The sequence below is a fragment of the Sminthopsis crassicaudata genome, chromosome 6, assembly GCF_048593235.1.
Source record: "Sminthopsis crassicaudata isolate SCR6 chromosome 6, ASM4859323v1, whole genome shotgun sequence".
NCBI classification, from domain to species: Eukaryota; Metazoa; Chordata; class Mammalia; order Dasyuromorphia; family Dasyuridae; genus Sminthopsis; species Sminthopsis crassicaudata.
Window position 1 is genome coordinate 199,648,786 of NC_133622.1, and position 27,558 is coordinate 199,676,343.

At 44.8% G+C, this 27,558-nt stretch overlaps 1 protein-coding gene across 3 annotated transcripts in view; it reads right to left on the minus strand.

The window, feature by feature from the left end:
• Nucleotides 1-377: 377 nt before the first annotated feature.
• The window catches only part of KCNC1 (potassium voltage-gated channel subfamily C member 1), an 81,437-nt gene continuing 54,256 nt past the window's right edge, over nucleotides 378-27,558 (minus strand). Inside the window, exons 2-4 of one of the 3 annotated variants that reach the window (XM_074275227.1) lie at nucleotides 18,251-19,184; nucleotides 4,261-4,449; nucleotides 378-1,493 (exon numbers count right to left, since the gene is read on the minus strand). In XM_074275227.1, the coding sequence (XP_074131328.1) occupies nucleotides 1,429-1,493; nucleotides 4,261-4,449; nucleotides 18,251-19,184 (1,188 nt within the window). In that variant the 3' untranslated portion in view covers nucleotides 378-1,428. Of the gene's footprint in view, nucleotides 1,494-4,260; nucleotides 4,450-7,760; nucleotides 7,942-16,137; nucleotides 16,310-18,250; nucleotides 19,185-27,558 lie in introns of those variants that run through there. The other 2 variants (XM_074275229.1, XM_074275228.1) reach the window with 2 other exon arrangements.

Genomic DNA, 27,558 nt, shown 5'->3' on the forward strand with positions numbered 1-27,558 from the left:
TGAGTGAAGGCAAAACCGTGATGTTTTCAGCAGGTAAGAAAGACCCAATTCAGTGAATCAACTCAAAAGTCAACTTTTTTATTATTGAGGAGATGGGGTGAGAATATTGAGAGAAAGGGTCATTTCTGTCTTTGCAGGAAATGCTGGTCACTGCTTGTGAAAGCTCAAGATGTTGCATTTTTTAAAAACTATAGCATTTTTTCCAAAAATATCATTTCTTTCCCCTCCCCCCCATTTTGGAATCAGACCAAAGTCAAGGTACTGTCCTATTTCTAATGGGAAAATATTATATATATTTGCTATTCAGAAGTGTGTCTCTGCAAACCTCTGAATGCTTCAAGAAACAAATCTGCTTTAGACTATACAGCAGGCACGGAAACCATGAGACAAAATTTATTTCATGCTAGAGTTGTTTTGCATAACATGGGGCATGCATCTTTACTGTGAAATGCTAACTGCATACAATGCTGGTTGTTCTTTTAATAAATCTGGAGGCAAGTTTCTCCCCAGTGGTCTCCTGATCTTTTGGGTTCTCTTAGTCCCGTTGGCAAAGTAACATTTGGAGAATCCAGACTCTACTCATAACGAACAATTGGCCACGAAGGGCACTCACGTTGGATCTCTACACCAATGGAATACAACAGAACCAGAGCTGGGCAATTGATCAAGACTATGATATGTCGTCATGGGTCCTGGGAGAGGTCCATGGGTCACACACATGCGGAGGGAAACAGAGAGGGAGGACTGTGGAGGTGGTGTATTCTCACAATTCTAATTGAATCAAAGTTCTCGGTGGGTTTCCATAGGAGAGATGAACTATGAAGGCATGGTCAATATGACCGATGACAGGCCGATCGCCCTTTTTTTAAAAAACCATTACTCTGTATCTTGTGTACCAAAACAAACAAACAAACAAAAAACAAAAAACAAAACAAAAATGAAAAAAAAAAAAAAAAAAGAAGAAAAAGGAGGAGGAGGAGAAGAAGAAAGAACCATACAGGTTTGTGAAGACTTCACAGTCTGGCTACAACAATGTATGTAAAAATTAAAAGAACATCAAAAAAAATTTTTTTTAGAAGCTTCTCTCTGATTTTTCTGCTTCTACATGAGTCATACAATTGTAGGTTTGTGGTTTGTCTGTTTTTCTAGTTACTTCATGCAAATCATGCTAAGGAAGCCCTCCCTCCCCCCCACCCAAAAAAAAAAAAAATCAAAAACCAAAATCAAAAGAAAAAAAATCTTCTACAGTTTGTTACCATTGGGTTGCAGAGAAAGCCTATGTCCATCCTAGAATAAGGCCCAAAAAACCACGCGGACTCATCCTGCAAACCTGCGTGGCGGGATTGACTCTGTCCAAGGGTGAGGAGGGGCTGCAGATCCACCCAGATGTTTTTTTTAGCCACCAGTGTCCTCGGTCCTCTGGCCTTGTCAAGTCACTCTCACTGCCTCTGTTGACATATACTTAGCAATGACAGGGCTTTCTTTGCAAAGATCTGCATGTAAAGAATACAATCAACACTTGAGCTTCTCTCCCTGCCCTCTGCAATTCCCGGGGTCGCTGGTTACTTAGTTGTTAAGGAAATAGGATGAGGAAGGAGGAGGAAGAAGAAAAGGGAGGAGGAGGAGGAGAAGCAATGGGAAGAGAGGGGAGAAGGTGGAGTAGTTACATGCAGAGGCAGGTATAATTCTCTCCAACTGGATTGTTTGGTGGTTTCCCATGGGGTCAGCCAGGCTGACTCCTTTCTCTCTCTTTCTCTTTCTTTCTTTTTCTCTCTTTCTCTCTCTCACTCTTTCTTTCTCCTACTTGTTTTCTGAGCATTGCTTACTCCTTAAGATAGATTCCCGTGTTTCTCCCACAGTGTTCATAGGTTCAAATTTCACCAGTGTTCCTAATTTTCCTGAGAAAAACAAGTCTCCTGTCCCTGGCATGGGTGAATTTTGCCTTAGAGCTGATCCCTGACCTGTGACAGCAGATCACTGTGGGCTAGGGGACGGTCACTTGAAGGGTGACCCCCTCCCAATCTGTGACAGCCAGATGTCACCATTCACCAGACATGCAGTAACTGCCTACTGCCGCCCACCGTTCAAGGAGACTTTGGTACCAGGACTGTGTGGCTCCTAGCCTAGACCAGCTCAGTGCTACTTTAGGGGGCTATCCATTCCCTAATGCCGCCAGGAGCTCCTGGGATCCCTGGCTCCTACGAGGAAATGGAGCATCTTCTGTTCCAGTGTCCCCTGGGTCACGTGCAGCACAGCCAGGGTTGAGGAGGCAGCAAACCTTATTTTTTAAAAATGTTTTTTATTTTAGACCATTCTCAGTTACTGATCCAATGTGCTATAGAATGGAGGGACTGGGAGTCCAGGATCAGCTGAGAGCTACACAGTAAATGGAAGGGGGGAGCCCCCAGAGACAGACCTCCTGCGTTCTTCTTTGGGCTGCCTGTGCTGATGAGGCTTCGAGGCAGGGTGTGGGACTCCAAGGATAGCATTGGATCAACAGTGAAATGGGCTAAGAATAAGGGCTGGCGGAGGCCAGGTGGGCAGGCCTTGGTTCCGTCATGCAGTGCCATGCTGGGAAGAGGTCCACCCGAAGCAGGCTTCCCAAAGCCATCGAGGCAGAGCCAGGAGGAGGCAGGGACCGGGGATGTCCTCCTAATTCGGACAACAGCAGGAAGCAGGCAGGATGGTCACTTGTACCTACGGCCCAAATGCAAGGGGCCGGAGAACTTTTCCCCAAGTCTCTGCGGAGATGCTACCGATTGCCTCGAGGCTTCTGTTGTCCCTTTTATTTTTATTTTTGTCATTTTATTTTTGGTTTAACCATAGTGAATGTTTGAGCACCTGGAAATAAACCCAAACTACTCCAAGCTGTTGCTCAAGGGATACTCCCCACCTGCCCTCAGCATTGGAGAGCCCAGGGAGCATGCACCAGTTAGGAGACTGCTACAGACATGCACATCAGTGACAATACAAAGGACAACTGGGTCAATGCAGCACCACGGAGGGAGGCTGCCCTCCCCCATTCTGCTCCCCCCCCTCCCCTGGACCACCCCTTGCCGGTGCTTTGGAGTCTCGAGCCCCAAGGACTGGCTATTATGTTACCAAATGGGGCTCCCACCGGTGGCCCACATGGGAAGTCCCTCGGGGCCCATCCCACTGCCCAGCCTCTGCCATGCTCAGGCCATGGGAAAAGGCACCTGGATCCTTCAGTGCGGTCAGACTAGATGCCTGATGATGCACAGAAAGCTTCAGGGAATGGCCAGGTCTTGCACCCTCCTCCCTGGAGCTTGTCCCCCTTTGAGGCATCTGGGAATCCTGCCCCCTTTCCTGCACAGATCTCAGGAGGCATCGGGGCCTTCCTGAGCATTTTATTGTTTAATCAAGAGGGCGTATGAATAGCCTACCAAGGGCAGCACTGGTCCCCTGCTGGCTCTAAGTTCCTCTCCCTGCCCCTGTCCCACCCTATAAGACTGCAGGTGCTTCAGTGGCTCATGGGAATGAAGGATTCCTGGATTCCTGTTGGACACAAAGAGGCCCTCGGGCTGGCCCCTGTTTAAAATTTGTTTTGTTTTTTGGTGGGAGAAATCAGATTCAGAACCCAGAAGGCCTTTTCTGGACTGTGTGGCCATGGGCCAGAGAGAATGCTACGGCTGTTTTCGGAAACGGGTTAGAGCTGGCCAAGATCTTCCCTCGACACTGGGGGAGCTTGGTTTCTGGGGTGTTTTCTGGATGGGGAAGACCCTATGGTCCCCCCCATGAGGATCCTCCTGGGCTGGGCCAGGGAGGCAAAAACTAGCCCCACAGAACCATCGCTTTTCCTTCTCTTGCCTAACCACACCATCTGCCAGAACAGCTTGGAAGACCCAAGGCCTCTCAGCAAAAAACTGAATTGCCCCCATGCAGATCCTTGCTGGCGTGCCTCCGGAAAATGGCACCGAAGCAAGGTTTCCTCCAAGTATCCTCTCTCCCCTTTCCTTTGCAACTTCCTCAGCACAGGGCTGTGCACAGAGGCTGAGCTAGGGAGCCCCTTCTACTATTCCATGTTGAAGAAATGGATCCAAGTGCAGACCAAAGGTGGCTCTCTCTGTGTCCTCCCTGTGTCCCCCCCTTCTCTGCCCCTCCCTGCCCCACCAGAGGGACCCAGACGCCCTTCTCCCTCCTCCCTCCCCTCCCCTTCTACAGTGAGGGGGCAGGCAGGCCGTCCTCGTCCCCAGAGCACCGGGACCCTCGCCCAGCAGCTACTCGACCTCCTCTACATACCCTTTCTCATTCCTCCACCAGGCGGGCACGGGTACTCCCCGGTTGATAAGAGGAAGCAGGGTCCGTATCTCTCGCGGGTGCCCGAGCGGGTAAAGGGCAGGCCCTCATCGGGCGTGAGGGCCTGGTCTATGTGGGGGCAGTCTTCGTTCGCCAGCGCGGCATTGGCCACCTCCCCGTTCAGTTTGGAATCTTCAAACATATAAGCAGAAGCTATTGAAACACTCAAAACCATTTAGTGGCAGGGAGGGAAGGCTCTATGTCAGGGAGATAGCTGCAAGGGGAGCACGGTGCGGTGGTCATTCCTGGCCCCTCCAAAATTAAGACAGGAGATGGACGAGGGGCAGGGGAAGGGCACCAGCTCCCCGGGCAGCCCTGGCCCACAGGGAGGGCCAGGCTGAGGTTTGCTCAAAGTTTGCAAAAAGATGAGCAGTGTGGTAGGACCGGTGGGCTGCAGAGCTAATGCTGAGGTCAGAGTCCAGCATAGGGCAGATGGCACAGAATGGACACATGGAAGGCTCACAGGGGCAGCTGTCAGACACAGATCTTAAGGGGAAGAAAAGACAAACGATGGATTGGGGGAGGGTGGGCAGAAATCCACCACCTGAGAGAAACAGAATTTTCCACATGCTAAATCCTGGAACCATCCCCTCCTAGAGCCCCGTTAGCCACGCAGTTTGCTTCTTTCCTCTGTACAGAAGAGGTCTCACAGTGGTCCATCTCCCCCCACGGTACCAGTCAGCTACTGAATTTGCTCCATTCCCATGCACAGACCAATGTAGCTGCTCAGTCCTAAAGATACTATCCTGGTCTTTGGCTCTCCGTCCTTCCATAGAAACCAAGCTTCTCACTTTATTTGACCAATGCCCTCCTCCCCCCACTAAAAAACTACACAGGCTTCTCTGTCATTAGCATGGACCCAACAGGGGATTGAGACTGATTGTCTCCCTGAAGAATCAGACCAGTTCAGGAGTCTGCGAGCTCTCTCCATAAAGACCAACCCAATTGGTTCCATCCAACAAATACCAGGTTAATCCAGTCTTTCTGATTTGCCTAGAGAGATCAAGTGAATTGTGGACCTTTCCTTTCCCTCTACCGACTGATACACTAGCCTTTTCATTCTACCATGACCCTACCATAAAGGCCAGATCATTAACTCTGACTCTTCCATGCATATATACGGAAACAGAGGTCTCTCAGCCTGCTGCAGCTCCTTATAGAGACAGGGTTGGCCACAGAATCCTAGACTTGGAGCTTGAAGGGACCTTGAAAACATCTAGTCCAACCATCTCCTTTTATAGGTGAGGGAAAATTAAAAAAGACATACCCAGAGACCCACAGCAAGTGGGAGGGCCAGGAGCCACACACAAGTAATTGTGCTTCCAATGCAACATTGCTTCACTCCGCTCTGTCTCCTCATGAAGACCAGAGAGGTATCTCTGTTGAATCCTTCTAACCATAGAGATGGGGCTGACCGCTCAGCCTAATTCATTCCCATCCTTGGGATCAGTTTGTTCTTTCCTTCCACACACACCAGAGTGAACCGTCCATTGCTGCTCTATCTCCCTACGGAGACTGAAGCAATGGCTCCGTTCTGTTCTGTCTACCTCCCTGCTTCCTCACACCATCAGTAGAGACCAGGCTAGTCCCTCATTCTCCTTGCTCACCCATAATTCAAAGGGCCAATCACTTAGTGTGTTCTATCGGGTTACTTATTGTTTAACTGTGTTAAATCCAATCGACTTGCATGTCATGGCATCACTCTCTGATGTCATGGTCCTTTTTGAGAATGAAGGACAAACAACAACCCAGTCTTCTTCTCTTTCTCGAGACCAATTTTATCACTTAGACCTCTCTGACTTCTCAAAGAGACCAGGTAAATCATCCATCTGTCCCTTTCCTCTTTAGATAGAGACCAGTCCAGTGGCACTCAAAATGTTCTGTGCATACGTAAAGACCGTCTCCCAAATACCCAAAACTCCCAATTACTTCACCATCTTTTAGTCTGTCAAGACTAGGTCTGGCCTCAGTCTGCACCGTTTCCCCCAAAAGATCAGACCATTCACCTCATCTACTCTTTCACTCAAAACAACCTATTTTCCTCGGCCACTCTTCATTCCTCTGGCTGCCCGTGCCTTCCAGTGGCCTCTGTCACTCACGATATTTTGAACAGGAACAAGGATAATGCATGAATGAGGTTGTGACAACAGAACATGAATTTGAGAAAATAAATCCATTTTCTGTGTCTTCTCTTGTGAATGGTGCTTGTGAGACCAGCACAGAATGATATGTGTGGAAAACAAAACAGCCGCCAATGGACTTGAGAAAAAGATGAATTTCAGTCCTGTGTTTCCGGGGAGGTCTATGTAGTCTGCCTCATTTATAAAGGGCAAGAGTGAGGGCTCAGGGTTCAAGAGTCAGGGTGACTTAGGGATAATCCTTGCCTTAGGTGAATGGCTTCTCTCCATGGCCTGGCTACCTCTCTGAGTTTTAAAAGAGGCACCTAGTTTGGGAGAAAGGGAGGAGAATTTGATGTTGAAAAAAGGGAAGAGAGTTAGCTGTGGTCCCTGCTTCTGAACAGGCTAAACTCCTTCTGGGAGCTTCCCAAGGACCCACTACCACCCAAAGGTGGTGACCTTCAGTAATCAATACCCAGTATTTGGCTTTTGTTCTGTGGACTAAAAGCCTAAAGCAGTCGTACCTGCCACTCAAAGTCAACTTCACAGCCAAAAGTCAGAAAGAAACAGGTAAGGGGCGCCAGTAACACTGATGGCTTTTGTTGGCTTACTCTCCATCATTTTTGGTCTTTAAAGGAATCATTTGTTTGAATAGGAAAGGATGATCTGTTTGGGGGGGGGAGATCTCAGATTCCAAGCTTGGCAGAAGGAAAACATCAAAATAAACTACCCCGAGGTTGCACATCTGAACTGAAAGTCCCTTTTAGGAGAGGGAAAAGAGAAAGGGGGAAATAACTTTTTTTCCTTAAAAATTAGGGGGAAAAAGTGATTAATAAAATTTCCCCAGGTAACTGGTGCTATTCTGGAACCAAGCACAGAGAAGGAATCCCCTTCCGTGCACACATTATGTAAGCCACAGAGAAAGGACCCCCTCCTTTGTACACATCATAGAAATACACACAGAAGGGACTCTCCCTTACACATATCATGGCAATACACACAGAAGGGACTCCCTCCTGTACACACAGATATAACTACAAAGAGGCAGTCAGTCAAAATAGAAATGGACCAATCAGATTTATTAATAAAGCAAATCCAAAAATCCCATTATAATTTTGGAAATTAAAAAAAAAATCTATTGTACAAGATCTTAAAGCTTTTCACTTACAGTGCATTTCTTGACAATTTGCATGGGCTCCACACCCCTATTTACTCTGAACAAGAAAGACCCAGTTACCAAGGTAACTCTGACATCACATAGTGCTGTGCTTGGGGTATTTCTGAGACATAACGTGTCTCCTCTTGGCAGTGTGAGTGCACACGCATACATGCCTTGCATAGGTGTGCATGCACACACACGTGCACACACAAACATGCCTCGAAGACTAAGCTACCTCTCAGGCCTTCTGTGACAGGCTGGCTTGGGCTGCTGGCTGCTGGTTTCCTCAACATGGATCTGCTCTCCTTGGGGGGTGACCTCTGTCCTGGGGCCAGAACTTATCCCCACCTAGAGGGGCATGAGAAGTGTGGTTTCAGAAATGGGAAAGGGGGAAAGATTTGCCCTGAGAGCTAATCTAAGTCCCTGACGATAGCTGCCCTAAGAGAAAAGTTTCATCTTTATTTTAATTACAAGGGAAGGATGAATGGGTGTGGGAAGGATGAATGGGCAAGGTTCCCCCAAAAGGGATGAAGAGGTGGAGACTTTGGGAGCTGTCCCTGCTGGTTGGTCCAGTCTTATTAAGAATATATGGAGACTGGAGAGGGATGGAGAGACTGGGGGAATAGATGTTTCTTTCCAGAGGTCCAAGTCTCTGGGAATATATAATAAGCTTCCGATCTTTAATACATAGACCTTTTTTCTCCTATTGCCCTCTGAGGAATGAATTTTCATATGAATCCACCCCTTATAGAGTGGATCCCTTCAAACCAACAAAACCAGAAGCAGATCCCAAGACATTCCTCTATTCCATGCAATCTAGTTTACTCTCTCCTGTCTTTCCTAGGTAACCCATGGATCACTGCGTTCTAGATTTAGAGCTAGAAGGAAACTTAGAAGCTATCAAATTCAACATCATTTTACAGATGAGGAAACTGAGGCACAAGGAGACTTGCCTAGGTTTGAATAGGTGATAAGTGTCTGAGGTGGGATTTGAATCCTGACTCCAAGCCTGGTGCAACCACTTATGACATGCTTTCTCCCAGTCTCCAAAGATCAGCTCTCTTGTCTTATTTCTCACTCTCTGTCAATTGTGTTTGGAGGGACCCAGACCCCAGCCCTGATTTTCTGAGCCAGAGGCAACTGGGATCTGCAGTTGGATGATCTGGGACCCAAGGTTATGGTCATTTCTAAATACTGGGGAAACCAATGTTCTGCCTTATTCAGGACTTCATTACTACTTTTACACCCCAGTTTCCTACTTCTGCTTAAAGTATAGGGAACAAACAGTGCTATGAATAGGTGATTATAACAGAAATGGCCATTCTTACCTCTTGTTCTGTAACTTGACCACAGAGAACTCCCAATACTCTGAAAATGCTCAACTTTCTCCATGCCTATTTTTATGTATTATTTAAATGTGGTTCTGGACTTAAATCCTTAGAGAAGAATACGATCATTATTCCTGGCCCAAGTTTCAGCTAAGGTACCAACAGCAGCAGCAGCTCTACAGCCTGATAATCAGGCCCATGTCAACAACCTGCTTTTTCCTGGTCCATTCAAACCTCTAGGTCTGGCTCAAAGCTGCCCTGGCAGACAGAAGACCCTTCTCTCCACTCAGCCTCTCTAGGCTGTGAAGGAATAGCTAGTATGTTCACCTCTTAGCCCCTAAAATCTCAAGATAACCTCTTGATTCCTCTCTCAGTACTTCGGCATTTAAGTTCACTCACCCAACTGGTTAGTCAGACCAGGATCTCTTGTGCTGGTTGTTAGATTATTTTCTTGGGGGGAGGAGTCTCAGATTATTAAACAAGAGTCTGTCATGGGTGGCAGGGGGTTTGTGAGGCTGTAAAGCAAAGGATATGGAAATGGATTGGAGTGGAAGGCTAGTTATTATAAATGAGACCTCATTTGGCGGCATCTAACAAGTTAACAAATAGGCTTTGGGGGGGGGGGGTGGCCATGAAGAATGAGAATGAATCCAAATGATCCCTGAAGCATCTTTTTGGAGGACGATGCTCGATAGGCAAATCACCTTGATTTGTGTCAGTTGGAGGAGAGAGAAGGACCATTTCTCCCTCTCTAATCCCAAGTATAATTTAAAGAGCTTCAGAAAAGGGGATGGAGTTTATCGCGACTTCCCAAGCGAGGAGAGCCGTCTGAGTTGTACCAGGCATTCTGTTGGAGCATTTCAGAGTGGTTCCCTCCTGAGATGGGCTCTGAGTTGATGCTTTGGGACACAGAGCCCACAGGGGGAACTTCAGGGGGACTTAGGAAACCACAGATTAGGGACACCCCAACCTTCAACAGAACACAGGAAACTACAGACCAGCAACAGTGAAATGGTTATATGGGTGAAGTCTTAAAGAGATGGTTTCCAGGCTTTGAAATGGGCTGAGATGAGCTTCCATGGGAAGGATCATTTTTTTAAAACTTTGGAGCAACAAATACAACTGGAAAGGTCATCGTTGGCCCAGGCCACAGAGGGGTGGTCCTGACTCTCCATTTAGATGATCTGCCACAAGAACCACTTACTCTTTTCATCAATACCTGGTTTCAAGTGAAGGTCCCACCCCGAGTGAGCATATAAATTCATGGACTTAGGGGCCAGATAGAAATTTCCATCTGGTTTGTTTTGGAATCTCCACAACTGGCCAATTTGGGGCTCAGGCTGATGGAGTTTGGAAGAAAAACATCACAGAATAAAATAGGACCGCCTGTAACATATACAAGTTATGAGCAATGTACAAGAACCAACGAGTAAATGTCAACAAAATGGAGAAAGGGAGAGAAAGAGAGAGAGACACGGTTAGTGGGAGAGAGAGAGAAAAAAAATGTGAACAACATAGAAACATTTATTCCTAGTCCTAAAGAGCCAATCGAATTTAGCTATTCTAGGCTTCCTGTGCTCTTCCCCCCAGGTTTGCAACCTTCCCCTCCTAGACTCTGATGCCCTCCATTCTGCCAACCAGCAGCAACCACATGGAAGAACTCTTACTGAAGTCCCTCTTCCCAGGGGCCTGCTGTTTCATCACAGGGGCTCGTGGCTTCCCCACTGGCCACACGTACCAAAACCCTGGTTGGTTGTACCTTGAGAACCCGTTAATCCAGGAGTGGGGAGCCAACCTACCTCAGAGCCCGTACTCACCGCTTGGTTGATCAGAGTCCCTTCAGAAAATGATGTCCCCCAAAAAGACTTTCGCAGAATATCAGGGTGAGCCTGTGGCCCACTGATCCCACTCAGCTGGCCATGTCCACCTGCCCCATGGCGGAGCCCAGCTTCCACCAAAGACATAGCAGGGCAGGTGGGCAGACTTCTTTGAGTTTGAGTGCTTCTCTTGGAACTCCCTTTTCTCATCCTAAGAAGAACTAGAGGTGCTGCCCCTTTCTGCGGCTCCAAAGAGGGAAAAGCCGAGAGCAAAGGGCTGTGAGGACCTCCCCGGGCTGGGGCCTGCTCCCAGTTAGCTTTGAATTCCCTATCATCCCCAGTGGACTCACTCTACAGAGACTCTGTTTCAGGTACCCCACCATGGAGAACTGAACCAACACACACAGGAGCCAGAGCGGACATGACCCACAAAGACTGACAGATGGGAAGAACAAAAGGAGGAACAGATTTGGGCCCACGCCCGGGGTGAGAAATGGGTTTGGGGATGCTGGCTTACTCTGCTTATAGCCCAAGCCCAGCCGGTCCTTCTTGCCTAAAGGGATCATGGGCTGGAATTGCAGCTCAGGTCAGGGTTAGTTGTTGTTGTTGTTGTGTTGATTGGTGGTGTGTGTGTGTGTGTGTGTGTGTGTGTGTGTGTGTGTGTGTGTGAGATGGGGGTACGGGTAAGGAAGTAGAATGGGTTTGAGTATTGAGAGAAGAGGTTAAAAAGGAATTTACTTTTTGTAGGGGCAACTGTCTGGGAACCCATTTTCACCTAGCCTGGCTGGGGTGCCCTGGGGCTGAGCTCCACCAAGGAAGAGGGAGAGACTCTGGTTTCCTGCCCCCTCACCCTTGCACTGAAGGCTACCAACAGATGTACCAGTCACTGGGTGAGATCTGGCCACGGGTGAGCCTAGAACCCAATCTCTCATATACTTCCCACTGCACCAAACTGCCAGGTCTGGACAATGGAGCTACTGCAGTCCTTGCTAGGGTGACACTAAGAAGAAGAAACTCACCTCTCTGCTTACATGTCCGTGCTGCTGTCTTTGCCTGATTCTATACTCCCCAGTCCATCCTTTTCTCAGTGCCTGAGCTGCTCCCCTCACTGCAGCCCCTTCTACAGCAGCAAGCAGGTGATTAAAGCAGATGAGAAGCCATATAGAGACATGTGCTCAGCTATGCTTGCTGCAAATGAAGGTGTGGTGAGGGAAAGGAGGGTCCCCACCAGGACCAGATCATAGGCTTATAGGGCCATAGATTCAGAGCAGGAAAGGTCTTTAAAGATCACCTAGTCCAACTTTCTCATTCTATCAGAGAAGAAACAGAGGGGGCACAGAGAGGAGTCATTTGCCTAAAGATACACATCTACTTGCCATTTTGTGAATTTTCTATGGCCAACTTTTCCGTACTAAATTGACTTCCCCTCTACTTCCTGGTTTAATCCTGGGCAAGTTCCCCTGTGATTATTGGAATGTTGATCTACTGGGGCGTCTTACTAGCTAGGGAGCCTGAGGTCTTAGGAGTTTTCCCTTTCCTGTAGAGAACTTTGCAGCATGGGGACTGTGGAAAAGAAAAGTCTAGCAGCAAAAGGTTACCATCTGCCATATGGAGTAGGAAGCTCACCATGAAAGCAATATGCATGTGTTCATCTGTGAATGGATGTGAATCTCTTACAAGAATAATACTTTTATTGGTTCGAAGGGTTGGGAGTATCCCCATTTCTCAAGAGAACTAAATTAAATAATACTTCCAAAAAGAGAGGACTCAGAGATACCAGTCCTTTGCTCATAGCATTGGCTCAATCTTGACATAGAGCTCTGGGGACTGCATGGTCTGGGAACTAGAATGGTGGGTGGAACAAGGAGAACAGATCAAGAGATGGTGAACTGCTTGGGCTCAGCTTTTGTCCTCCTTGCAATCCCGAGAATGAGAGCACTTACTTCCTTGGCATCCTAGACCAATTTGCCCAACCCTCTAAGATCCTAAGGAAGGTTGTCTCCACTATGGTCCCTATTCTGATTTGCGATTGTGCCATCCTGAATTTGGTTGGCATGGCTACCAGCAATTCCTTAGTTAGCAAAATTCACATCTCTAGGGTGTATGTGGGCATATGTGTATGAGTGTGTAGAAGGTCACAGACTTTCTGGGTGCTATGAAAATAGACTTGCATTGCCTTTAAGGAAACTGTCTTTTGTGAATTTCAAACGTGAATAAATATGTCAAATTTAATTTCCTCCCCGATCTTATTTTGGGTGATGGGAAAAATTTTAATGGTATATAATAATTTTTTTTCTTTTTATTCTGTCAACCCCCTAATTAGGGAGAGGAAGAAGTGATATCATATAAACCAATGAGTTATTTAGAATTAAAAATGTCACATACCAAAAACCTATCACACAAACAAGACTCACTGTTTAGCTAATAATGAACTTGGGTGATGATGATCATCATAATAATAACAACAATAGTTAGCATTTATATTGTGCTTACATAGCACCACTTGAGAAATGACCATCACAAAAACTCCATGAGATATAGATTACACGTAGACATTGTAGAGTGGACATATGACCCTTGGACAGATTCTATGGGCGGAAGGCACCATTATCAGAGAGAATAGGAGCAGTGCACTTGAGCATCTGCTTCCTCGGTGGAGATCCAGAAAGGGTGAACTAGACCCTGGAGAATTTCAAGTGAAGATGTCTGAAGGGTAGTTGGCCCCCAGGCCATTCTTTTATATATACTCTTAATAACCTACCCTGCTGAAGTGTGGCAGCGGGAAGGAAAAGGGGGAAGAAATGAAGGAGAAACTAGAACAGGACAGTCAATTAATGTTGGGCAGAGATGAAGAAAAAAGAAAAATAATAAAGGATTTCAGAATAGCAAATTAGCAAAGTGGAAATCCTTGGTGCTAATGGAAAGTGTTCAGAAAAAGCTTAGGAGGAATTTTTCATGATTCCCTTCTAGATATGCTTAGATTTCTTGAAGTTTTGACCCAGGGTTCCATCCCTCTAAGTCTGTATCCAATCACCCTTGATTCATCTTTGTCCCTCGAGCATCTTTCCCAACAGTCCCATTTCTTCTTGTTCCTTTGAGACCCTGTCCTTCATGTTTATCCAAGATCTTCTTTACCTCCAGTCTCAACTCTCTTCCATCCTTAGAGGTCCTGTCTTTTTTCTTTTCCCAAGAATCCTTTTGTCTCTAGCCTTTACCCTCTTCTCTTGATGAAAATGTTATATCTCTTGAGTCTGAACCTTTGTTCTCCCTAAGCAGGGGTTCTTAATCTATGATCTGTGAAAAATATTTTTGATAATTTTCTTGCTATATGATTAGTTTTCTTTGTAACTGCATTTTATTTTATGTATTTAAAAACATTGTTCTGAGATAGGGTCCTTAGGCTTCATCAGGCTACCAAAAGGGCCTATGACAAAAAAAACTTAGGAATTCTTGCTCTAGAATCTCTATTCCACCAGCTCTTACTCTCCTTTGCCCATGAAGCTCCCATCTTTTTATTCTCAACTCTTCTCTACTTCCTGGAATGCCTATCTGTCCTGATTCTATCTGCTGCTAGAGCTTCTGTCCCTTCAGTTCCATCTTGAATTTTTTCCTGTACTCTTATCCCTCAAAATGGGACACACTTTCATTCCTTGGAGACACTGTTCCTCTAGCTTTGACCTTCCCCTAATCCTGAAAACCTAGGATTTCTAGCTTAAACACTCCTAGAGTTCCTTTCTCTTCAAATTAGACCCTTTGCTGCATATGAATACTACAATAACCGACTTTTATGAACTTTAATAGAAAAGTGGTGGTTGTCTTGAAACATTTAACTTTGTAGATGATAAGAAAAACTTTTGGATCTTTCTGTTCCCTTCCTCCTTCAGAGAGACAACAAACAAACAACTAAGAGATTGTATATGAAAAGGGTCAGGATGCTAAAAGTCAAGCATTAATCAGGGTTCTTGAGAAGCCTTCTAAGAATGAGCCTGAAGTAATGGGTTGGATGAATACACTCTGAACAGAATATTCAGGTGGGTCAATCCCAAATCACTGCAGAGTATTTTGGTGCAGAAGACTTTAACTAGAGGAAAGGGGAGACAAGGAAGCTGGATATTATGTCAAATCCTCCTAGTCTAAGGAAGACAATGAAGGCTCAGCTAAGGAACTTTAGCTGGAGATTAGCTTAGAAAGTTTAGATACCTGTCTTTGACTGGGTTGTGTATAGCTACTTATGAATATTATGTATACAAATATACTTCTAGTTATCTAACACATACCCTGGTATATTGTTTCTGATATTGCAAGTACTCTTCTATGAAGTGAAATAGGAAGAGGAAGCAGACATGGGATGGCATTGACATAGAAGGGAAAACTCCCTGGATCAATTCAGGTTAACTCCTCTCTTCAATTTATAGTTTTAGAGAGTTCCCTAGAGCAGGGAGTCATTGGATGTCTAGTCCTATGGCCAGTATGTTTCACCAGATAAATTTGATCTCAAGATTTTCTGATTCTGAAGTTGGCTCTCTGTCTATCTCCACTATGTTGTCTCTATTCTTGTAAGAATATGTCTTTTCTGCCCTGGAGCTGGTAGTAGCAGAAGGAAGAGGAGAAATTGTGTGTGGATGCCAAAACTGGACAGCCTATTTTGGCAGCAAAAGCATGAGAATAAAAGGTAATTAAGGAATAGGCAAGATAAGAAGTCAAGTGGTCTCAAGGGCCAAAAAAGGTCAAAGGGTTCTTGCGGTCTTGAGCTAGGATTTAAGGATCGGGGAATTATGGGGAAGACAGAAAAGTGAAAAACAAGGTCAATGCTAGGTCCACTGGATTGGCACTAAGGAACTAGTATGGCACTAAAGACAATGTGGTTCCTTTTGCAATGGAGAGATATTTCAAGGAAGGAAGCAGCTTAATGTACACTAAATGCTTACAGATTATGAAGATGCTAAATATGGTGGTTGTATTTTATAGTTAGCTAATATTATTCAAAGCCTTTCTGATTCTAATCTGTGGATGAGGAAATGTGATATCTTGTCTCCTTGTCCTTTGCAAATACACCAGTTAATGGAAACCTTCGTTGGGATGCTAAGGCATCTGACAAAAAGCAATATGATCTTACCCTCAAATAAAAATAGGAATTGGTCATTTGTCCTACTTCAACAGGTAATGATGTTGCTATGCTACTTTTGGCTAATTTAAGCAATATTTGTTTAGATAGATTTCTACCTGACATGAAGAGAAAACTCCTAACGATGAGAGTTGTCCCAAAATAAGAATGGGTTAACTCAGGAAATAGTGAGTTCCCCATCCCTGGAAGTCTTCAAGTAGAAGTTTTATGGTCACTTGGAAGAAATTCCTGCTCAGGAACAGATTGGATTAAATGATTTCTGAAGTCCCTTCCAGCTCTGAGATTTGTATGGTTCTGTTATTCCCCAGCAAACTGACACGGTTTAGTCCAAGGTTCAAAGCTGTGTCCTTCTTAGACATGTTGTCCTTTTAGTCATTCCCCTCATCTTCTTCTGAAGCCCTTATCCCTCTGCTGTCCCTCCAGCCCTGCTCCTAGGATTTCTGGCCCTGCAAGAAGTAAGGTGAGGCGTCAAATGAGTCTTCCTTACAATCCTGTTCTTGCATCTCTCCCTTTGTTTCTTAGGGGTTAAACTTCAAGAAAATTCATCTAGGAGTCAAGATACTGGCCAAGAGAAGGGACTTCACCTAACAAATCCAGCTGGAAGGGATGTGGGGATCTGCTATAGCAGAAGGGGGACCCCAGTTGAACTGGGTGCTATACTACTCTTCTCATGGTGGACTAATATTCTCTTCTCTGCTTTCCCTGGGCCATAGGCTGATATGAGAAAAGGAAGAAGCAGAATCCTTTATATTCTTCTCCTGGCCCACCTCATGCATGACAGTAGAATGGATGCATATGCCAGCAAGGGAAGGAAGAGTGAGAGGGAATGTCAGCACCCGGGGTTGGGGTTGCAGTTGAGGTGGAAACCTTCGCAGAAATCATGAGAACAGCCTCCATAGTAAGGTGGGAGGGGGTAGAAAATGAATCCAGAGCTCAGAAATCCCCACCACTCCCAGGCAGCTGGTCTGTCTGCCTGCCTGTCCCCCTGGGTTGAGCAAGGAGTGGGGAGAGGTGGTCTGGGACAGGACTTTTACTCGTTAGGCTAAACTCTGCATGTTCAATGGTCTGGCTTTAGCCAAGTCCACCTACCCAGTGATCCACTGCCTGCCATCAGTTGTCATTGTTCTTTTCATTAATGCCATTGACTTGGAAAACCACTGTGTCTACAAAATACATCGATGCTAGTCCATGGGTAGAGGTAGATTATGGGGTTTGAATCTTCATTCAGATCAGAGCCCCATAATTTTATGTGCTATTTGTGGATTCTCATAAAACTGAGAGAGTCCCATGATGACCACTAGCCATGGAATACTAGAATATATCCCTCGGTGACTAGTATTGTTCCCCCGATGCGGAATTCACATGAAACGGATTGTTCACTGGCTGGGTTGCTCATATTGCTGCGGTCAATCCCAGCTGGGAGGAAACCCCTTCCCTGTCCCGGGCCCCACCTCCACCTATCCCCCCTCCCACAAGGCTGTCCCCCACAGCAGTTACGTCTAAACCTGACTGCTCGTGCTAGTACCCGTTCTCTTTCATGACCCAGCAGCCCTTTTGCATCAGGAGGCTGCTGGGGAAACTCTGGATGGACCACTCAACCCAAACCCTGGAGAGAAGCAGACATGGAGAAAGCTACTGTCGTGCCTGAAAGCTCATAGCTACAAATGCTGAACATAGCCTAGTGTGGCAGTACGGGATGGGGCGTCTGCATGCTATGGAGTATGCATGTTACAGCCAGGGGAAGCCCTCTGAGAAAGGATGGGGGCTTGGGGGCTTTAATTCTACTCAGCAGGCAGCAGGCAGGTGGTGGGACCATGCCCCCGAGCATTCTGGGCTCTGGCCTGCCCTACCCTACCCTTCCTAAAGTTGGGTCGTGCATGATTTCTGTCCTCTAAGCCGCTAGGGGGAAAGGAGGGGGCGGTGACCCTAGGTGGAAAAGAGTCAAAGAAAACCCAAACCAAAGTCCTCTTCCTTTTCTGGAAAGCTCTTCCCACCCCCTCCACCGGACGGGCCAGTGACCTGGGTCAGAGACTGACCCTCGGCCCATGGCTCTATAAGATAGTCCAGCACCAGGGCTGTGGGGGCCTGCGAGTCTTTTCGAGGCAACATTTTTTTTTCCTCTTCCGAACAACATGAACCCGTGTCAAGCGTCAGGTGCCTTACCAGGGGACCATCGGCACTGACTCCCTCCTTCTCCGATTGGATGCTCAGCCTCTCCCAGCCCCCCCACCCAGGCTCCACATGGCAGGGTTCTGTGTGGAAGCGTGGGATGCTACCAGCTCCCTGGGCTGCCCATGGTGCTAAGGAAGCAGTCTGGCTGGATCTCAGATCTCTACAAGGGACGGAGGTGCAAGGTCAGATTGACATTCCTCTGAGAGGCTTCCTACCTGCTCTGTTAATTTCTAAAATCTCTTCCTGGGCCAGCGGGCATGTGTCACTCTGAGTACTGTGATGTGGAGAGTTTACGACAGATTTACAATAATTGGGGGATCCCAGCTGCGGCGGCCTCGGAATGTGTTTCTTTTTTTTCTTTGGTAGCTTCTGCTTAGCCATGGCTAAGGAATAGTACATTCCGAAATTGTTCACGATGACGGGCACGGGCATGGCGATGGTCAGCACCCCGGCGAGCGCACACAGCGCTCCCACTAGCATGCCGGACCACGTCTGCGGGTACATGTCTCCGTAGCCCAGTGTCGTCATGGTGACCACCGCCCACCAGAAGCCGATGGGGATGTTCTTAAAGTGCGTGTGCTCGCTGGCGCTAGGGTCGTTGGGTTGAGCACCTATCCTCTCGGCGTAGTAGATCATCGTGGCGAAGATCAAGACCCCCAAGGCCAGGAAAATGATGAGCAGCAAGAATTCGTTGGTGCTGGCGCGGAGGGTGTGGCCCAGGACCCGCAAGCCCACAAAATGGCGGGTCAACTTGAAAATCCTCAAGATGCGCACGAAGCGGACCACTCTCAGGAAGCCCAGGACGTCCTTGGCCGCTTTGGAAGACAGGCCACTGAGTCCGACCTCCAGGTAGAAAGGCAGGATGGCCACAAAGTCGATGATGTTCAGGGAATTCTTAATGAACTCCACCTTGTTGGGGCAGAAGACAATCCGCATGAGGAACTCGAAGGTGAACCAGACCACACAGACCCCCTCGATGTAGGTCAGGAAGGCCTCGGTCTCCGCCTCCCGGTAGTAGCGCACCTGGGTGCCATTCCTGATGACTTCGATTTCCGTTTTGTTCACGATGGGGTTAAACCGCTCGTGGGTCTCCAGGCAGAAGGTGGTGATGGAGACCAGGATGAAGAAGAGGGAGGCAAAAGCCACGTACTGCAGAGAGGAACAGAGAAGACACGTTAGTGCAGAGGAGGGAGCCGGTACAGCAAAGGGGGGGCCGGAGGACTCGGACCATAACGTTTGGGAAACCCAGGAAGGGTCTGGCACCGAGAGAGGAGGAGACAGAGGAAAAGAATGAGAGAAAAAAAGAGTAAAAGAAAGAGAAAACAAAGATTCGGAGAAGGTGCTACCACGGAGTGTCTATCTGAATTTTTTACTCAATTTCTGTGATTTAGGGGATTTATGGCAATTAGAAGGGGTCATTGCAAGTTCTAATTCTACCTTTGCTGTTTACTGCTCCTGTGGTACTGCTCCAAGCTGGGATCCCCCAATTAGCACAAGACCTATGGAATCACTTTTTTAGGTCTCAGTCCCTCATCTGTAAAATGAGACAGTTGGAATACATAGCCTCTAAGGTTCTTTTTAGCTTTAGATCTATGATTCTATGACTTAGGCTAGAGCCAGAGAGTTTATGAAATAAAATGACATAACATGGCAAAATCATGCTATTTAATCATCACATTCTTCTCTGCTTCCTATTTCTGCTCCAACTCTGTCTTCATTTCATCTCTTGTATTTCAGATTTAATCATCATTTAGAGCACAAACATATATATATATATATATATATATATATATATATATATATAATCAGCCCTTTGGAGGAAATGCCCCCCTCATTTTTCCCTTTTCTACTCTCTCCCCAGAAACCCAACTCTGGGCCAATTGCCCTTGGGGACTGTGAACAGGACTAATGGTGGAGTCATAATTTGGGTGTATGTTCTGTCTTTTCCTGAGCTTGATAAGTGGGGGGAGGGGAGGAACTTTTCTGAGTGAAGACCTGGGGAGAAAGACATGAGAAGGGAAGTTGGGAGACATCACCATCAGGGGTCACTTTTTCACCTAAGATCTACTCAAATGAATACTATATCCCAGAGATGCAGATCATCTACATTGTCTTTTGGTGTCCACACCATGAATTTTGAATCCACAAAGTACTTCATTCTTATATGTAGGACAAATTATGGCCTGTCTTCTAAAAATTCCTTGAATTCCACTGCTAGTGCCCAAAACAAATATGCTCTGCAGAGGTTGAAGGTCATAATTTCCCAGTTGAACTTAAGATGCCTTGGAAAAACACAAGTTCCATGAAGACTGGTACTATTTTGTAGTTTCTTTTTTGCACCCCCAGATCCCTTTATAGTGTGATGTCCATAATAAGTACTTAATAAATCAAATTAAATTGGTGGGACCAGATATAGGGCATTCAGAAAAATTCTGAAGTTGCTTTCTTGGTTTGGGTAGCTGGAAAATCTTTTCCCCCCCCTTTCATATATTCAATAGTAGTTTATTTTTCCAATTACATATAAAGATAGTTTTCAACATACATTTTTGTAAGACTTTGAGTTCCAATTTTTTCTCCCTTTCTTTTTTACCTCTCCTACTCTCCAAGAAAGGAAGCAATCTGATATAGGTTATACATGTATAATCATTTAAAATATATTTCCAGATTAGCCATGTTGTGAAAGAAAAATCAGAAGAAAAGGGGAAAATCTTGAGGGAAAAAGCAAACAAACAAAAAAGATGAAAATACTATGCTTTGGTCCACATTCAGTCTCCATAGTTCTCCCTTTGGATGTAGAAAGCATTTTCTTTCCCAAGACTATTGGAATTATCATGGATCACTGCATTGCTGAGAAGAGCTAAGTCCACAATTGATGATCACATAACCTTCCTATTACTGTGCATGATGTTCTCTTGGTTCTACTCACTTCACTCAGCATAGGTTCATGTAAATCTTTCCAGACTTTTCTGAAATCAGCCTGCTCATTTCTTTCAGAATAATATTCCATTAATCTTCAACATAAAGAAGATCCAACTCACTTCCAGTTGATCAATAATGGACAGAAACAACTACACCCAGAGAAGGAACACTGGGAGGTGAATGTAAATTGTTAGCACTACTGTCTATCTGCCCAGGTTACTTATACCTTTGGAGTCTAGTACTTGATGTGCAACAAGAAAATGGTATTTACACACATATATTGTATCTAGGTTATATTGTAACACATGTAAAATGTATGGGATTGCCTGTCATCGGGGGGAGTGGAGGGAGGGAGGGGATAATTTGGAAAAATGAATAAAAAAAATAATATTCCATTAATTGATATACCATAGTCGTTGGAATATCTTTGACAATTATTCTTAGCTGTCCCTAGGAAAGTAGGGGAATGGAGGGAGGGCAGGAATAGAGTGAGTAAAAGAAATCAAGAGCACTTTTTAAAAAACAAAACAAAACAAAACAATTAATTCTCCTAGGGACTGTCCTTAACACTTTACAAATATTATTTCATCTGATCCTCAGGGAGGTAGATGCTATTATTATTCCCATTTTACAATTGAGAAAGTGGAGGCTCAGACAAGTTAAGAGACTTGCTCAGTGTCTGAGGCTATATTTGAACTCAGGTCTTCCTAACTTCATGCCCAATGGTCTAACCACTGTACCACACTTAACTGTTTCTAGATAGAAAATTCACTGTGGCTAAATGGCAACTATAAATGAAATTGGTCTGTGCACACAGAATCCTCAACTCTTAGAAGATTAAAGAGCCAGAGGGGACTGAGGAGGACATCTCGGGAACAAAGATTTAGAGCTGGGAGGAGCCTTAGAAGTTCAGCCCCCTCATTATACAGGGGAAGAAAAGGAGGTTCACTGCTTTTAACATTCAGTAAACATTTACAGAGCACATGAAGTGCACCTCAGAAAGCAGCGGAAATACAAAGAAAAAAGCAAGAAACAACCCCTGCCTTCAAGGAGGTTACTTCTTCCTGAGAGATGAGGTGACTTACCCACTGTTACACAGAGTAACATCAAACCCAAGTCTAATGATGACTCATTTCTAACAGCACCACAAAGATTTCAAAACTCATTCCTTACAACAACCCTGAAAAGAAGCCATGGCTCTTGTCTCCATTGATCTTCCACTTTACTGCATCGTCCACCAGAGTACCATCCGCACCAAAAATGCCTCCTTCAGTCATGTGGATTTAGAGGAAATTCTAGTTGTTTGTCTTTCATTCTCAAAGAGAACCATGACATTGTCTGAGTCATGATATTGTTATGACTTGCAAGTGAATTGAATTTGAATGAGGGAGTTATCAAGATCACCTGCCTCACTTTCTCATCTGGATCAAGTGACAAGATAGATAGATAGATACATACATACATAGGAAGGAAGAAAGGAAAGAAAAGGAAGGAAGAAGGGAAGGAAGGAAGGAAGAGAAAGAAAGAAAAAGAAAAAGGAAAAAGGAAAGAAGAAAGAAGAAAAAAAGAAAAATAATAAAGATGGCAGGAAAGAAAGAAGGAAGGGAGGGAGGGAGGGAGGAAGAATTATAAATATATAGAGATATAATTATAGTCATATAGATATAAATATAGATATAGAGATATAAATGGATGGATGGATAGATAGATGGACAGATATATAGATCAGGATGATTAGAGATGGCCCAGGATGCAGAGGGATACCTTGGCCTTTTTAAATAATTCTCACAAACAACTGGTGAAAAAGTGAATAGGGCTTTGGGCTTTGAGTCAGAAAGATCTGAGTTCAATTTGGCCTCAGACACTTTTGATCTGTGTGATCTTGGGCAAGTCACTTGCTTTCTAAATTCTAGTATAGTTGAACTGGCACAATCATAGGCATTTGAAGAACCTACTAACAAAGAAAATTTAACATCTAACCCACAATTTATGAATGAGCTTATTGATACCCGGGACGGACAGTGATTTGACCAATGCTGCAAAGGTAATGAGGGGGAGAGCTGAGTTTGAACCCAGGTAATAGATAGAACCATAGATTTGAGAGAAACAAAGAAGTCATGTAGTCCAAACTCTTCCATTTTATAGATGAAGAAACCGAGGCACAGATAAATTCAGAGTTAATGATCAAGGTAACAATTCTTTTAGGTAACAGAACCAAAATTCAAATGCTGGTTCTCTGACTCCAGATGCAGGATGTTTTCCTTTAAATTCACACAGTTCTCACCTAAGACTCTAAGGTAGAAAGAGTCTTCAGGTTGTCAGATTCTACTTGGGGTTTAGACAGTAATAATGTAGACAGATTGCAAATCTTTGACATTTGGAGTCCTAGTCTTTCAATCTTAATGCAAAGTGTGCTCCCAAGGTAAAATTAGGCTCTTGGTGGTTCCATTCTGCCTCTCCTCCCAGTTCCCTGGGTGCTAATTAACACATCTCCAGAGTTGTTAGAGAGGAAAAGTATGAAGGTGGGTCACCCCATCAGAATTCGGACTCCCCTGAGAGGCCAATAATTCCTTTGATAGAAGCTGGTGAGAGGAACTCGGGACTCTTTCTGTACAAATAAGTCATCCAGGGCAAGGTATGATTTTTCAGCCATTAGTCAGAGCAAGCCAGACTGATTGTACCTTACAGGAGGAGCCGGGAGGACTTAACTTTAAGGAATCTCTAAAGGAAGAGACTATGAGGAAACCTTGAATGATTTATGTGCCAGTAACTTTCTTTTCATTCAAGTCCAGCTTCCTGCATCCCCAAATCCCAGACAAATCCTCCTCTCCCAGGATCTCAAGCTAACTGGTCTCTCATTGTCCTGCTTTTCCCATTGTCTTTCTGTGCCTCTTTGTCTTCTCCCCCCTCTCTCTGTACCTCTTCTACCATGCTGGCAGTGGACAAACAAGAGGACCAACACCGTAGGCCCTCCTGGCTCAAGAGAGATATTACAGATATTAGAGAACACCAAGAGATTAGGAACAGGAAAGAGAATCCAATCAATTTAAGTGCCAAAAAATGATTATTGAAAGTCAACTATTGCAAGACTCTAATTTGGCACAGAAACAGCCTAGGTCCTTGAGGATTCTAGGAAGAAAAAAGATAAACATTTATTAACATATGATATGGAGGTAACAAAATTCATGAAGAGTTCACTTTCAGCCAAAAGTTCCAAGACAGCTTTCTGGAGGAGGTGATCATTTTGGGACGAGTATGATTTAAACAGGTATTAAAGGGTGGGGTAATCCACTGGTGCCCTTCTAATGTCAAATGAGTTGAATAAAGCAAGGGTTTGCCCTTTTTACATCATGGACCCCTTTTGGCAAATAGGCAATGTTTATCCCTTTTAGAATTATGTTTTTAAATACATAGAGTTAAATAGGAAATTAATTCTGTTGAAATACAGTTATTAAAGTATTTTCTTTTTAAAGTTCATGGATCCACGGTTAAGAACCTGTGATATAGAAAAAAGCCTCCAGTACCCTTGGAGGAATGTTGTTCAGTCATTTTTTAATCATGTCTGACTGTTCATCACCCCATTTGGGGGTTTTCTTGGCAAAGATACTGGAGAGTTTTGCCATTTCTTTCTGCAGTTCATTTGACAGATGAGAAAACTGAGCAAATAGGGTTGACTTGGTCAGGGCCACACAGTAAGTGACTGAGGCCAGATTTGAACTCTTCTCTGCGCTACGGCACTACTTAGCAGGGGGGATCACAAAATGAGGTTAGGCAAAAGTGTCTAGAATGAACAGAAGTTAATGAGATTGCATCCCTGGAGATCATCATTCTTTCCCTCAATTGCTGCCTAACCTTAATCACTGAATGGATGTGGCAGTCAAACTGAGACTTCAAACTGGTGAGGTCTCCCATTGCCTCCAGGACCATCTCCAGTCGTCCTGATCTCTTTCTTTGGCCGCTGGACTCAGATGGCTCTGGAGGGGAAAGTGAGGCAGGTGACCTTGCACAGCCCTCCCTCACTTAAATCCAATTCACTTCCCTATCATGGCATCCCCTCCCTGAGATCATGGTCCTCTTTAACAACGAAGGACAAATAACCATCATGGATAAGCCCATGAACAAAGATGTGGATGAATTCGGGGGGGAAGTGTTTGTTGAGGGTACTCCTCTGATAAATGGCTGCTTGCTTCATGCGTCTTGACTGAGAATCGGGTCACCCTTGTAAAAGCACAACCTGCTGGTTTCAAGCGTGTTCAGGGGATGATGAGTCATCTAGTTTGACTGGAGCAGATCCTAATATGAGAGCAAGCTTGATAGGCAAGAGGGGGGAAAATTATGGAAGACCTTGCTTGCTAAAAGGAGGAGTTAGCACTTTTGCCCTGTGTGTTCTGGCGAGTCATTGAAGGTGTTTGAGTAGGATTGGGTTATGTCTGGGGTCAATGGTAAGGTAAACCCCATAGAATATTTCATGAGGTAGGCAGGCATTTGGGAAGGCTATGGAAGAAAGTGTGGAACTCTTCATTTTCAGATTAAGGAGGACTGAAGAAAGTGGCTCTTCAGCAGTGTTTTTGCACTTCCCAACTCCAAGCTTAAGATGCACAATGTTCCCTCCTCTTTCTTCTAGGATAGGTAGTCACTTGCTTCAAATCTCAGCTCAACCTCCAGTTTCTACATTAAGCCTTTCCCAACTGCCATCCTCCTCCCTGTCCCATCTCCACAGCTGCTGGTGCCCATCCTCCCAAACTACCTTGACTTTATTTTGTCTTTACTCAGTTAATATTTATGTACATGTTGCCTCTATAGAATGTGAACTACTTAAATATAGAATGTTTCCTTTTGTCCTTTTATCTCTAAAGTCAGTACTTGGCACATAGTAGGTGCTTAATAAATTCTGGCATGACAGCCAAGGCATTCTGGCTGTGGCAGTGGATCTGGTGGTCCCCTCCCAAATCAAGGAAATATCTACCCTTATTCTTGTTGAGGCTTTCAGGGCTAACTCATACGCATGAACTGGGGAGACTGGTATGTTCGTAAGCATTGTTACTAAGAACTGAAGAAATCTTTTGGACTAGTAACTGGTTTCACACTAGTAAACTTATTTTGCTTTAGTTCCAGAAGTAATTTAGACTTAGTCTGCTGAGGGGAAAATAATTTTTTTTAAAAACTGGAACCATCCAATTAACAACCTATATTCATTCTCAGTTGCAGCCCCATTGGTCAACATCTAAAAGGCAGAGACCCAATGAGACTGTGTTTGATAACCCCCATAGCAGAGATCCTTCAGATCAGAGAATGCATTTGAGAATTCATTGCACCATTTACAATGACCAAGTTTGGCCCCAAAGAGCAAATGAGAGCATCCTTCTCTCTCCCTTCATTGCAAAGGCTGCAGGGGAAGGAAAGGGTTGTGCAATGTTGTACACACTGTCAGACATGGTAAAAATGTTGGTAGATTTTGTTGAACTGCCTGCCCGCCCCCTTTCTTTTTTTAATCTTTGGATATGAGAGAAGGAGGTGTATACGTAGGGGAAAAAAGTGATGAAAAACAAATTTAGCAATAAAAATAAGACATTTTAAAAGAGAGAAAATGACCCTTGCAAAAATACTCTTAAAAGCCCCCAATCCAGAGATCATGGATGAGAACCCTATGTGCCAGAGGACGCACTGCCTCCTCAGATGAGTTAATTTTCTATTTGAGGAGCACGCCTAAATTAGGAAAGTGTTTTTTCCCAAATAAATGTGGTGTTTTTTTTCTAAAATAGGCTAAAACAACTCACTCACATGTCCAAGCATCCCCTCCTGTGTGTGTTTACTAAGGTATGCTCTGTTGTAAATGTGGCTAGAGCAGAATTTGCTGCAGCAAGGACACATATTCAGCTGGGAACTATTATCCCAGCCTTCTATAGATTCAAGGGCAGCCCAAAGGTCAAGGCATCTGCTGAAATCTAGGGATAATAGCTAGCACTAAGATTTTCAAAGTGTTGTGAATAGTTAAGTCATTTGGTCCTCACAATAACCCCATGAAGTAGGTATAATTATTATCATCCTTATTTTACAGAGAAGGAAACTGAGATGTGACCAATAACATAGTTAAATGGTTATATAGCTAATAAGTATCTGAGATAAGATTTGAACTCAGGTCCTCCTGACTCCAATTCTAGTTCTCTTATCCACTGTACAACTTAGATTTCACTCCTTGATTCAATTCATTCTAATTCAATGAATAGTAATCAAATGCTTATTCTGAAAACTGTGCTACTATGAAATATGTCCTATTTCCAGATAAAGTAGAGAGTAGGACATTGACAATAGCTTTTCAGTTGATGAAACTCCCATCTGTCAGTCACCTGGAGAGATCATTGCTGTTGAAGAGAAAGTCAGGGCATCAGGAGTGTGGTCCTGTCCTTGGAAAGGCTGAAGAAAATGGTGGAAAACAGGGAAAATCATGCAGATTTCTTCTCTTTTGCTTTGCTGTACCTTCTAAAAGATCTGTGTTTACCAGTAGCTCTCAGATCCACCCAAGAGGTCTTAGTTGTCAACCTTGTATTTCCTATCTTGTGATGAGCCTTAGGGACATCATAGTTAAGTGGGTCTGGCAATCCAG